Source organism: Dermacentor silvarum, chromosome 1 (assembly GCF_013339745.2).
Source record: "Dermacentor silvarum isolate Dsil-2018 chromosome 1, BIME_Dsil_1.4, whole genome shotgun sequence".
NCBI lineage: Eukaryota > Metazoa > Arthropoda > Arachnida > Ixodida > Ixodidae > Dermacentor > Dermacentor silvarum.
Window position 1 is genome coordinate 129579054 of NC_051154.1, and position 14424 is coordinate 129593477.

At 47.5% G+C, this 14424-nt stretch overlaps 2 protein-coding genes across 2 annotated transcripts in view; both read left to right on the forward strand.

Annotated features, from left to right (window-relative positions):
• Positions 1-14424, forward strand: part of LOC119436024 (cytochrome c oxidase subunit 4 isoform 1, mitochondrial) — a 480308-nt gene that overhangs the window by 425972 nt on the left and 39912 nt on the right. The gene's annotated exons all lie outside the window — the stretch shown is intronic.
• LOC119459099 (trifunctional nucleotide phosphoesterase protein YfkN-like) overlaps positions 1-14424 on the forward strand; it is a 91583-nt gene that overhangs the window by 66091 nt on the left and 11068 nt on the right. The window contains exons 11-12 of the mRNA XM_049668777.1: positions 1316-1443; positions 14172-14358. Coding sequence (XP_049524734.1) covers positions 1316-1443; positions 14172-14358 — 315 coding nt within the window. The remainder of the gene's footprint in view (positions 1-1315; positions 1444-14171; positions 14359-14424) is intronic.

Here is a 14424-nt window from a genome sequence, read left to right on the forward strand (position 1 = left end):
GCGGATTTCGCCTCGGCAACTGTGCCGCTTCGGTTGCTCCCCTCACCCGCCCTCATAGCTCCCTCACTTTCGACTGTCACCGTGCACGCCCGCCGCCGTGCAGGTGCCGCCGCTCAGCTGGCCCGGCGCCAGCTCCCCGAAGTTTCGTTTTCTGCCGTTATCGGGAAGCGGGCGTTTGCTGGCGTGGGCAGTTTCGTTGGCCGGCCTGGGACAGCACCGCTGCTTCCCTCTGCGCCGTAGCCGCAGCGTGCAAGGTCAACACATGACTAGAAAGTAGAGGAAGCATAAAGGAGAAAGAAGGGTTTACCGCCATTTTCTACACGTGGCTACGGTAGTGTGGCGGAGACGTCGGCACGTACACGCGTGTTCCGGCGCAACGCAAAATCGGCGACCTTGCCATTTGAGAGAGGGTGAAATTTCCGCCGCGTTTTTTTTTTTTGTTGTTGTTGTTTCATTCGCGCGTGACATTGAGGGGTCTCTCCTAAGCTTTTACTCTATGGCGGTGCCGGAACAATGCCGGTCGGAGGCACCGCCGCGTGAATTGGTTCGAATTAACGAGATTCAAGTGTAAATTGAATACAAACGTTCTAGCCGCATTCCTCGACTGTCGCATACGCGTGGCGGCTCGGTGCACATGTTTTGCATATGTGCGGGCCTTGAAAATTGTTGCTTTGGTTACAGTGCGGTACCGCTTATATTGCGGATATTCGTGACTCCAGCGACTTACGTTATAAGCGGTCTGCACTGTATCTGGTAAATAGAGCACTGATTCATTGTGACTGCTTATTTTGCTTGGAAGGCTGTCTAGAGCAAGCCGAAAATTGTTTTAGGTGGGAGATAACACATCTTCAACACATTCATTGACCCCTAGCGCCATCAAGACAGATGTTGCAGTCAGTGGAGTCAGTTATTGTGGTCAGGCATGTGTGTGTTTAATAGTGAAGTTCGAATCACGTGGTGAGCGCCAATTTCAAGATAAGGAATGTATACAAATGGGCTGAGACCTTCGGTTGGGATCAAATTAACTGAAAAGTCTATAATTATCTGGAGTTGAATTTATGGAAGTCTATATTGTGAGATTCTTTTCAGACGCAGTAATTAAGTTTGCTTTTGATGGAGGCATGCTTTATCAGTAATAGTGACAGCACGTGTGTAAGCCAGCCTTTGAATATACTCCATCAAGAATTGTCATGCTTGAGCTGTGAAACTGAATCGGTTGTACTATGTTGCGAAGATCACCAGTACATGTATGAGCAAAATTCAGACCTGCCTTGACTTGTTTTGTGTGGGTTTTTTATGTGTGTGTTTTTGGCAGTTGAGAGAGGATGAAAGCCCTGAATTGTGCACAGCGGTGCAAAATCACTTCCAAGCAGTCCGCATCCTCACTGGTGTTGCCCACCCCCGCACCCATCACCGCCAGAGTTTGGTCTGCTTGTCCCGACGGTACGCTAGTTTTTACTTTTTAGTACTTTTTGTCAAGGTGTTTGATGAGATTTAATGTCTGGAGGATGACAGTTTCATACTTATGTATATATTATCTCTAGGTTTTATCTGGAATTTGACACCCTTTGCATGTGTGCATACAGATTTGCTATAAAGGCCATATATTATGATTCATCATCAGAATGAGCAATGTCACATCATCGTGCTACTCTCACTATGAGTCCACGTTGATAATTTGCTTTACCTGCAATTCTGTACAATGCTTTATTAGCAGTACAAATGTCATTTGTGCAAGTAAAATGCTGTTTGTACAGAGTTTCATGTAAGGCATGCCTGATGTGAATAGTGCTATTGACAAAGAATATTGTTAAAAAAAAAAATTCTGAGTCAGGGCTGAAGAAATGTCTTGTCTCTTTGGCCTTATGATACCATTTCTTTTGTATCTGGTGTTCAAAGTGCAGAAGGACATGTTAACTGTGTTTGAGCATTGTCATTGTGAAGATGTTGGGACAAAATTCACTCCAGCCATGGTGCTACCTTGACAGGGAGGGCACTGAGCTCCCTACTGCTGACTTTCATGGAGGGGGATCAAGTGTTGATGCCATCTATTAGGAGTGGCCAAGATGTTGCAAGGTAGCGGAGCAGTGGTTAGGAAACACTATTGCTAGTGTGGCGGGCTCATAACACAGCTGAAATAGCAAGCACATGATAGTGGGAGTTGTCACATGCTCTAGTTTCTTAGTGTGGAGTCTGTGGGTTAAGCATACGGAATGTCTAGTTGCATGAAACAAACATGTTTTACATCAAAATTGTGATTTCTTGACACATGTTACGTTGTGTTTTCTTGACTTATTGTACTGAGCAAACCGTCAGCATTGTAATGCTTTAAAAAGTTTTCTTAATCCAACCACTATGTTGAGAGACATTGTGGTTGCATTAAGAGCTGCAAAAGTCACAGTAAAAAGATTATTTAAATAAGAAATGAGGGCTGTCAAAACATGGTCTGTGTCTCCTCTTATAAGTGGCGATTTTTAAGGCCGATTTGCAACTCATTAGTGATATCTCAGAAGCAAGCTCTCTAAGACATGTGGATTATGAACAGTACAGTGGTTATGTGTTGTGCATTTGTGTGCCCATGCATGCGTGCATGTGTTTTAAACTTTTTGGCCCATAACCCTTTGCGGTAAAGTGTCAGGCCTCTCATAACATGCGAAAATATCAGTTCTGGTCACATGTTGGTAAGTGCCCAATACATGCCTGTGCCGATTTTTTGTTTGTTTCATTTTTGTATTATTGGTAATTGTACTTCGTAGCATCTGTATATGAGCACCATGCTTTTTTTTATGGTACACTTAAAGATATTCATACTCGCATTTCATGGCGCAAAGCACTGAGAGGATGACAATGTTTTCTCCAAGTGTGTTTTATGGAATGAACTCGTGCGGACTCTTACAGAATACCCCCCCTAGTTCTTGTAGTGGTAATCCACAATGTGATGTTGACTGGAGGCAGGACGCTGTACAAGAGCCTGAGGAAGAAAAAAAAAAAATCTGAATTCAGTGGCTCACTATACGTTTCTTCAACAAGCACTCCTTCTGCCCAGTGTTCCCAAAATGCGTGAAGTAGTTTCTGACCAGAACTATCAAAAAGTGGGTAAATGCTCATGCCACAAAGGGTTAAGACCAGCTCATCTCTTAAAATGGAATTGCTGCTTCACTGGAACACCGTGATGGCTGGTTAGTTTTTTATGCCAAGCAGTACATTAAAAAAGTTTAATACTTGAAATGAAGTTTTCTCACCTCTCAGTGAATAACTGAAAGCATAACAATAAACAGGACCAGAAGGTGTGGGGATGCGCGACTCTCACGCGTCCCCTGATGTTGGTTTCCCCGCATGTCTCCTGTAGTCCGGCTTCTCTGCGTGGCTAAGCCCTGCCGTGGTTGCGACGCGTTGCGAGAGATTGCGCTAGTGTCGCGATGCTGCGTTAGTGTCGCGATGCTGGCGCCACCGAACGGCGGGGTCACTTGGGAGAAAAAGGTCGGAGGCGCTCTCTCTTTGGCTTGGGATCGGCGACCAACACGCACGAACGCGTCGCGCGTGCGCCGGCCCGCTTCGCGCGACCGTCGCGCGAGGCTTAGAGCGGGACACCGGTATGGACGAACACGGATTGTTCGAGCGCGCCACCGTTCGCGTGACTGTACACGCGAACGACTAGGCGATGGTGTCATAGCATGGGGCGAACGTATTCGCTCGCTATCGGGTCGCGGTGAGTCGGACTTACTTGATTTGTCGCGCGCCCGTGTGAATGTTCTATTGGTTGTAATTCGGCTAGTGTGTATTAGTGTATGAAAGGTGAAACAAATGCCCTTTTGATTGTTTGCACTACTGTGTTGTCGTTCCTTTGTCCCAAGGGCACATGTGTGAGACCCCACATCTGGCGCCCAACGTGGGGCCTCTTGGGGCATCGGCCGATAATTTTAAGTTTTGCTCGGTTCGAGATGTTTCAACCGAAGCGTAGTCCTAGCGTGGATTTTGATCGCTAGTGTCGGCGGTGTGCTTTCTTGAGCGAGGCAACGGTTGCTGTAGCGTGTTTGAACTTTTCAACATGCTAAGCCTTTTCGCGAGTGTTTTGAAGTACACTCGTCGGTACGAGAGCCACGTGGTCTGCATCCTGGGAGAGCGAGGCCTAGCGCCCGCGGAGCATTGGCAAGCCTGAAGCGAGTGAGTACGGAAGCCTCGTGGGTGGTTCGAATTTCTTATGTAAATAGCTTCACCGAGTTCGACCTCTCAATCCTGTCAATAAACACCTTGACATTTGGTGGAGAGTGCGGGGTACGACTCCATCAATGCTGGAACTTCGAAGCCGAACCCTTCAATCATCTCGGCCCATGCCGGACGATCCAGCCCAGCATTCTCGAACCATGCCTGATGATCCAGCCCAACAAGCTGCAGTCACGGCACCAACTGTCATCTGTCCTGGCGTGCAGCGTCAGAGGGATCCTGCGATTTTTGCGGGTACCGGTGATCAGGACGTCGAGGACTGGCTTGCCTCGTACGACAGAGTCAGCAGGCAGAACCACTGGGACGATAGGGAAAAGCTCAACAACGTAATTTTCTACTTGAGCAACGTTGCACATTTGTGGTATCGTAACCACGAATCCGACATCTCGACATGGTTGGCGTTCAAGACCAACTTCACGGAAGTCTTTGGTCGTCCTGGTGTATGTAAACTTCAGGCCGAACAACGCCTGCGTGGACGCGCCCAGCAACCAGGTGAGAATTTCACCAGCTATATCGAAGACGTCGTTAATCTGTGCAACAGAGTCGACGCAACGATGCCAGACGCCGATAAGATCCGGCATATCCTCAAGGGAATTGAGGACGACGCCTTCCAGATGTTGGTCGTCCGGAACCCAACCACAGTGTCTGTCATCATTGCGCTGTGTCAAAGTTACGACCAACTTCGAAGGCAGCGAGTTGTCACACGACATCCGCCTTCAGAATTCGCCCCTCTCTCAGGTCTGACGCTAGGTGTTCACGAGTCGCCTCTAATGCACCAGATAAAGGAGTTCGTGCGAGAAGTTGCTCGGTAGCTTTCCCTGGTGCCCTTTACGAATGCGCAACCATACTCCCCACTGACACAGGGGTTATAGACCGTCATCAAGGAGCAAGTCGCTGAATGCCTGCCAGCTGCTATTCAACCGCCTCCAGTCGCGGCGCCCTTGACATACGCTGACGTCGCTGCAAGGCCGCCCTTCGTTCCACGTCCACCTCTCCAAGCTGTTGCACGACCGCCCCCGATTCCCTTCTTGCCGCCTGCACCACAGCTACCACGCCAGCCAAATCCTTGGCGCACAGCCGACAACCGCCCAATTTGCTACCATTGTGGTATTCCGGGACACGTTGCCCGCTTTTGTCGACGCCTTATGCAGCCTACTTATGATTACCGCCAACCCATGAACAGTTACGCCCCTCGACAGCTACAATCCCCTGTGCTGCCAGATGAAACCCCTGTTCCCTACACTACTTGTCGTTCGCCATCCCCATGCCGCCGTTCCATCTCACCGATGAGACGCCGGCCAAGCCCTCTGCCTCAAGAAAACTAAGTGTCGCAGTTCCCAAGGCGAGAACTGCGTCCCCTTCGCTTTACCCAAGGCCTCGAAATCACCCCTGCAACGTAATTGAGGTATACGTCGAAGGGATTCCAACATTCGCACTGGTCGATAACGGGCGCAGCAATCTCGGTGTTACGCGCAGGACTTTGCCGACCAGATAGGAAAAGTAACGACGTCGCTTTCCGGACTGTATTTGAGTACTGCGAGCGCACAGCTTGTCGAACCTTTGGGAGCCTGCACTGCACGTGTTGTAATCGCAGAATCTCTTCACTGTCATTGAGTTCGTTGTCCTGCCGTCCTGCTCCTACGATGTCATTCTAGGCTGGGATTTCCTTTCGTCTAACAATGCCATCATTGACTACGCCCGCGCCGAGGTGGAGTTGTCTTTTCCTTCCGCTGCAGCCACGGACCAAGATCCTGTGACGCCTACAAAAATGCTTTTGGCCGAAGTTACCGATATCCCTCCTCAGTCCGCCGTCGTCGTCTCTGTATCTTGCGTATCTGCATGTGACGCAACCGTCTTATTCACGCCATGTGACTTGTTTGCTTGTCGCCGTTCCCTTCCGTTGCCCTTTGCCGTCATCGCCATCAGTGCTGGCCTGTGGTGTGATGTGTGTGTGCAATGTGTCTTTCCTGCCGGTTACTTTGCATCGCGGAGAGTGCCTTGGTTACGCTCAAATTGTGGATTCTTCAATGCTCTTAGATGCTCCCGACACCGCACATTCGACATCCCTCGCCACGCTCGACAATGCGACTCGACCGCCGTTGGAGTGCTTCCATCCGTCAATCTCCGGTGATTTGACAACCACACAATGCACGCAACTTGTCAGCCTGCTACGCGAATTTACCGCCTCCTTCGACTGCCATCAACATTCTCTCGGCCGCACCACCACAGTGTCGCACAGCATCTACACCGGTTCACACGCCCCACTCCGGCAGTGTCCTTACCGTGTCTCAGCTTCTGAACGCCGCGTCATCAACAAACAAGTGAGCGATATGCTTCGGTGTGGCTTGATTCAGCCGTCCCATAGCCCGTGGGCATCGCCTATTGTCCTCGTAAAAGAGAAAGATGGTTCTATTCGCTTCTGCGTTGATTACAGACATCTTAACAAAATTACGCGCAATGACCTATATCCCCTACCGCGCATAGACGATGCTCTTGACTGTTTGCAAGGTGCCGAGTTATTTCCTCCTTTGAACTTGTGGTCTGGATATTGGCAAGTCCCCATGGCAGAGGCTGACCGCTCTAAAACCACCTTCATTACACCGGGCGGATTATATGAATTTAATGTCATGCCATTCGGCCTATGTAATGCACCCGCTACGTTCGAGCGTATGATGGACAGTATCTTGCGCAGTCTCAAGTGGCACACGTGTTTGTGCTACCTAGATGATGTCGTTGTCTTCTCACCTGATCTCTTGACTCACCTCCAACGACTAAGAGAGGTATTAAGCTGTCTAAGGCTGGCCTGCAACTTAACATCAAAAAATGCTTCCTTGCTGCTCGTAAACTTACCATCTTAGGCCACGTCGTATCCAAAGAAGGCGTGCTTCCGGATCCTGCAAAACTCCGTGCAGTTGCCGAGTTCCCCAAGCCCACTAATCTGAAGACACTATGCAGTTTCGTCGGCGTCTGCTCCTATTTTCGCCGCTTTATGAAGAACTTCGCCATGATAATCGCCCCTTTGACTCAACTGCTAGCTGGAGACAATGCTCTATCCGCCTGGTCGAAAGCATGCGATGACGCGTTCACGACCCTTCGCCATCTGCTCACCTCGCCTCTTATTCTGCGGCATTTTGGCCCCGATGCCCCAACTGAAGTCCATACAGATGCTAGTGGAGTCGGCCTTGGGGCAGTTCTTGCCCAAGGCAAAAGTGGTCTCGAGGAATACGTCGTTGCTTATGCTAGCCGCACGCTGACAAAGTCGGAGCTAAACTACTCTGTTACAGAAAAGGAGTGTTTAGCCATACTCTGGGCCCTTACGAAATTTCGACCTTATTTATACGGCTGCCAATTTGATGTCGTAACGGACCACCATGCGCTGTGCTGGCTCTCCTCATTGAAAGACCCCTCTGGCCGCCTCGCACGCTGGGCACTCCGTTTGCAAGAGTACGACATCCAGGTTGTGTACCGCTCTGGACGCAAGCACACCGACGCCGATGCGCTCTCCCGCTCACCAGTATGACCGGACCCTGATCCTGACAGTCTTTGCCCACTCAACTTTGTCCTCTCAGCACTTGCCATCGATGACATGCGCTCTGAGCAGAGCAAAGACCTGTGGATTTCTTCGCTTTTGGAGTTTCTCTCTGATCCTACCACTGTTACGGTGTCTAGGACTCTACGGCGGCAGGCGCATCACTTTGTTATTCGCGACCAACTCCTCTACCGTCGCAATTATCTCCCTGAGGGTCGACGATGGCTCCTAGTAATACCGCGTCATCTTCGGGCTGATTTGTGCGCATCGTTTCACACTGATCTCCAATGTGCACACGGTGGCATGTTAAAGACCTACACCCACCTTAGGCTCCGGTATTACTGGCCTGGCACGTACAAGTTCGTTCGCAAGTATGTCGGCTGTTGCCTCGACTGCCAGCGCCGAAAGTCGGTCCCTACTTCCACTGCCGCACCCTTGCAGCCGCTTCCTTGCCCATCCCATCCTTTTGATCGGGTCGGAATCGACCTTTACGGCCTGCTTCCTTCTACTGGTGCTGGCAACCGCTGGATTATCGTTGCAGTGGATCACCTCACACGCTATGCAGAAACCGCTGCACTTCCATCTGCAACTGCCCAAGATGTTGCATCCTTCATACTGCGGCATTTTGTTCTTCGTCACGGAGCCCCTCGGGAACTTCTCAGTGATCGAGGCCGCTCATTTCTATCTGAAGTCGTGACGTCACTTCTGAAGGAGTGTCACATCATCCACAGGACCACTAGCGCATACCATCCACAGACGAACGGGCTGACAGAGCGTTTCAACCGTACTCTTGGCGACATGCTCGCCATGTACGTCGCGTCCAACCATTCCAACTGGGATGCTGTGCTTCCGTTCATCATGTTCGCCTATAATACTGCCACTCAAGCTACCACTGGTTTTTCTCCGTTTTTCCTACTGTACGGCCGTGAACCTTCCTGCACCATCGATACCATGCTACCCTACCAGCCTGATTCATCGGAATGTGTTCCTGTATCTCAAGATGCGCAGCATGCTTAAGAATGCAGACAACTCGCCCGTTGTCTTACCACCGCAGATCAGACACAACAGAAGCTTCGTCGTGGTGGCTCTGACCCCCCAAGCTTCCCTTCCGATTCATTGGTTTGGCTGTGGGTTCCAGCCTTTAGCTCCTCGGCCTTTCTTCTAAGCTGCTCCCAAGATATCATGGACCTTACCGTGTAATTGCACAAACTTCCCCCGTGAATTATGTCGTCGAGCCTGTGTCACCGTCTTCTGATCAGCGCCAGTCGCGGTCGCGAAACTGTTCACGTAGATCGACTCAAGCCCTTCTACGATCCCTCTATGTTACCGTATGTTATGCCAGGATGGCGTCTTTTTCTCCGGGAGACAAATGTAACGAAGAAGAAGTGCCAGTTAGCCAGGTGCATCTCCGGCGTATAAAATATGACGAAGAAGAAGTGCCGGTTAGTCAGGCGCATCACCAGCGCTTTTACGCACGGGGCTTGTCCTGACTGCTCGCAGGGTTCTGACTGCCGCACCGAGTTCGACCTCTCAATCCTGTCAATAAACACCTTGACATACTTAATAAAATGACATGGTGCCAGTGTCCCAAAATATGCCGTGAATAACCAGACGCATGTGACATGCTGAAAGAATATGCACATTCTTACATCTCGAGTGGTGCCTGTGCAAGGGCACCACGCCAACTCAAAGAGAGCTGGTAAACAGAAAACTACTATATGCAACAGCAACTTTATTTTCGGAAGTACTACAGTGTGCGATGCATTGGCCAGGCAGCTTGCCGGCGAGATTCGGAAGCAGATGAGAGCCCATGTGAACTAGAGGTGGCCAGCACACAGTAAGCAGGGCTTTGGCTTCAGAATGAAAAAGAATGCACCTTTATTTTCGTCGTTAGCATATACTGTTTTCATAATACGTTCCCGGTCAACTTCCACCGGAATGTTGGTTGCCAAGCATGATAATCTTAGAACACATTTGAACAGAATAACTTTAATGTGCGTGCACGAAGAATTAGTCGACTTCATTCATTAGCACTAGTTCACCGACTTGAATGCACACCTTTCATTCATATCTCAGTTTGATCATAGGTGCTGAGTTCGTCGCTTTGTGCACACTGGAAACAAAATTCTTTGAACATACTCGCGACGAAACTGATGGCGTCGAGTGCTTTCTGTTTATGCTTGCAATCGGAAAGCCGACGCTTGTCTGCAACCGCAGCGGCGGAGTTCACGGAGTCGCCACGGCTGAAGATGCGCATCACATTTGCTTCCGAAAGTTATTTTTGCAGCCGAATACAGCAGAGTGGTAGCCCGTTGACTTTGAGTCATCTGACATCGCAGCAATCACAGACGAAACACATTACAATAGCACTCATTCGCAATGACACCGCTGCCGTTCCCAGTTGCCGCTGGGAGAAATGGCAATTGGCACATACCAGTGCGAGGAGGAGAGTGGCGTGGCGTGCTGCCTCAAGGCTACGTTCCTCCTTGCCGATAAAACGGTCTATATATTGAAACAGTTTGTGTATCTGGAGTATTACGAGGTGTGTTCAAAAAGAAACCGAACTTTTGTTATAACACCTTTACTGCTTATGGTACAACATTTTAAGTGTTGTCCCCTTCAAAGTAGTCCCCTCTACTGGCAATGTACTCTTCCCATCTTTTCTTCCATTTTTGGAAAGCCTCCTGGAATGCACTTTCTGGAATGGCGCGCAGGTCCCTTCTCGCATTGTCCTGGATCTCCTCTACGGTTTGGAAACGACGTCCTTTCAAGGTGGTTTTCAGCTTGGGGAATAGAAAAAAGTCTGCTGGGGGCGGCTAGGTCTGGGGAATATGGTGGGTGGGGCACAACAGGAGTGTGGTGTTTTGCTAAGTAGCTGCAGACAAAGGAGCGACGCGTGAGCTGGGGCATTGTCATGATGCAACATCCAAGCCTGATTTCCCACAATTCAGGCCTCTTACTGCGCACAGAATCTCTCAAACATGCTAGGATTCCCTGGTAAACTTCTTTGTTTACCGTCTGACCATGTGGCACAAATTCCTGATGGACAGTGCCTTTGCAGTCAAAAAACACAACCAACATCACCTTCATTTTTGACCCACTCATGCGTGCTTTTTTGGCCGAGGAGAACCTTTGGCCACCCACTTTGATGACTGCACTTTCGTTTCAACATGATAGCCATAAACCCATGTCTCATTGCCTGTTATGATGTTCTTGAAGAAAGTTTTTATCGTCATTGGCAGCGGCGAGCAGTTCCTGGCTGATTTCAACACGGGTCTGCTTCTGTTCGTCAGTCAACAATCGCGACACGAATTTTGCACTGACATGACGCATCCCAAGTTTGTCTCTCAAAATTTCATGACATGATCCTACGCCGATACCCACTTCGTCAGCGACTTCTCGAACGGTCAAATGACGATTTGACGAGTTAGAAGTCTCTCGACGTGGTCATCATCTGTGGATGTGGAAGGTCGTCCAGGCTTGGGATCATCACCGACCGACATTCTTTCGTCTTCAAAACGCTTCAACCAATCATAGCAGTGCGTGAAACTCATACAATCCTCCCCGTACGCTTGGCTAAGCAACTGAAATGTCTCTGTGAAAGTTTTCCCAAGTTTGTAGCAGAACTTCACACACACATGCTGTTCTTCCAATTCCTTCATTGTCACTTAGGCACCATTCCGAAGAACAGCTTGTTCATGTGCTCACTTCAGCGGCTGTAGCTCGCCAACTAATGGCCAGAGCGAAACGCGGCAAATGGCAGTTTGTTGTCTAAACCTGCCGCTACATGCGCTCAGTAGCCGCAGCACGCTCCCTCTGCCGGTTGGCGCACTGTTTCAAAAGTTTGGTTTCTTTTTGAATACACCTCATATTTTACCTAAAATGCAAAGGAAGAAAAAAAATAAATGTGTGCTCATGTAAAAAATCCCCGGGCAGAAAGGGTTCAGAAGTCTGTGTTACTACGTAAACAGTACTTATCCATGTTATTTTAGGTTCCAAGCACAACTCTTCAGTAAGAATATTTTCCTTGGAAATACGTATATAGGTACGTAGTAGAAGCACACTAAAACAAAAAAACATGTGCTTGCAAGCACATTAATTACTCAAGAGTATTCTCTAGATAATCTTAACAATCTAGCTGCCTAATACTTCTCTCTATATACGGGTTTTGTGATTATTTTTGAAATGCTATCCTTACCTTGAGTTTCACTTGAGGTGAAAAAAAATAAACAGTAGGGATAAAAAAAAAATCATTTTTTCGGCTACAAATTATTTGTTATCATAGGCCATCAGAATGTGAGCAATATGCAGAAATAAGTTTCAATAATTAAAGTTGCCAATTAAATTTAATATTTTCAGGGAATGTGTAGCAGTTGCAGCATTGACTTGCTTAGTGTTCAAGTTACCAGAAATTTCGAGGCAAGCACCAGTTTCAGGATAGTTATCTCCAAGCTATGCAGCAAAACACATTGGTATTCTATATATAAATTTTTTCAAAGGCCTTCCTTGTGCACTACATGAGACGAATATTTGGAACAGCATCGCATCTTGACGAATATGATGAAATTCGTGCCAGTCTTGAGATTCCTACTATAAATCGTCGTTTTGAGCATTGACCAGCTTAAATCTTTCCTTACCTCTGAAAATATAAAAATTTTCAGTGGTGTTTGTTTTATTGTTTTACTTCAATAACGCTCTATTTAAATGACTTCGAAATAACTTGATTAATGTAACATTGTTTACTCATTGATTTTTTGGATGGCAGCAAAGCAGAAATAATTGCTCGCAATGTTTCCGCGTGTGAAATTTTAAGGAAGCACTCAAGAAATGTATAAACAGAAAGAATGTTAGTGATATTGCTCAAAAGTACTGGGAGTAAAAAGATCTAAAATAGACAAAATATGTCTTGCTCGTGGTTTTCAAGTTCTCTAACTGGAAGCATTTTAAAAAGTTAGCATATATTTTGCGGGGATCGATGGAAAGTTGGAAACCATAGGAGACCCATGCTATGTTGGATAGTGGTCATTTGGTAAAACATGTGTTCATCTCTTATCGTGCAGGAAGTGTTTGTTTTGACTCCTTGTAGCAAGCTTCTGATTCCTTTCCTTTTTGCATTCTTGTAGGCTTTTAACACAGTAACTGTCAGGATGGGAAACATTCACTGCCTTCCTTATATTTGACTGAGCATGCTTAATCAGCTCATTGAAAGCAAGGTGGCCTATCTGTGCACCTTGAACAAATCTGTAGACTCCACATGCTGTGTTTAGTACCCCTAGTAAAGAATAAGGTCGCCCAGCACGGTAGCCCAGTGGCTATGGCTTTGCACTGCTGAGCTCAAGGTCATGGGTTCAATTCTGTCCGCTGCAGCCACATTCTGATGGGGACGGAATGCAAAAAATGCCCATGGATTGGGTGCACCTTAAAGAACCCCAGGTGATCAGAATTAATCCGGAGCCCCCCACTATGACATGCCTCATAATCAGATCTTAGTTTTGGCATGTAAAACCCCAGGATTCAAAGAATGGGGTAATTTTGCAGACTGTTAGAGCAGTAAGCGATCAATCTGTTACCCAAGCTTCTACAGAATATCAGGTTGAATTTGACTGCATGCTCTCATATGGGTGAAAACTCCGGACGACAGGAAGAATTTCTCATAGTATGTTGTACATACTGAGACACAAATAAAAGAACCACCATGGGGAAAAAGTCCAACTGTGCTCAATATTACTGTAACATAAGAGTCAGAACGATGTGCACTCCAGAGCATGTGTGAAAGTTTGAGGCATCATTAAAGCAGTATAGCTGCCAGATTGGAAACTCTGGCAACGCATTTGTATTTGCAGAGTCTTCATTGCTATTGTAATTTAAAACTTCCGTGCACTGGTCAGCCAAGGTACACATTTTGCACATTATGCATTGTCTCACTTGGGAAGTGTGACAGGCTCTAGAGGCCAGTTTCAACAGTATTTCGTATTGAAGTTTTATTTTTTGAGTCTCTCGAATGTGCCAGAAATTGCGAGACATGACAAAAAAATGAAAATGCAGTCTTCCATTCCCACAGTTCATTGTGTTGCTTGTAGAAAAATTCCATAGTCATTGTCTCGCAGCTTATTGAAAAGCTCTCAATTGAATTCAATGATTCTATATGACACAGTAAGGATACATTTTAATTGCATCATTGGATTATGTGCCCCAAAACTGTTAACTTGACAATGCATTTTTATTGCTTCTATGCTGTTACCAAAAAAATTTCTACTTAAGCTGAATCAGGTTATATGTATTAGAGTAATTGAATGGATCAGCATACGTTGCCAGAGCACCTCAGGCATTGTTCAAACAAAACAGTGCAAGCGCGGTAACAGAAAAGTGAAAAGGGAGGTGGGCACTGAATGTTCTGTTCTCAATAATTTCTCTGAAGGCACAGTCTGGTGCGAACTTGTGAAGACGTCACCACGAAGCCGCCGTTGAAGCGAGGCCTCAGCCTTGATGCATCAGCAAGAAGAGGGCTGTTTCGCCAGCGGCAGACTTCGCTTGAAGACGTTGAGCACGAGACATGCAAAATGGAGCCAAAAGTTGAGAATCGCATAGTCATCTTGACAGAAGAAGTAAGCTCCTTATTCTGTCAGTTTTTATGCTAATGCAGCCAAACTACCCGCAGCCAAATTTTAGTT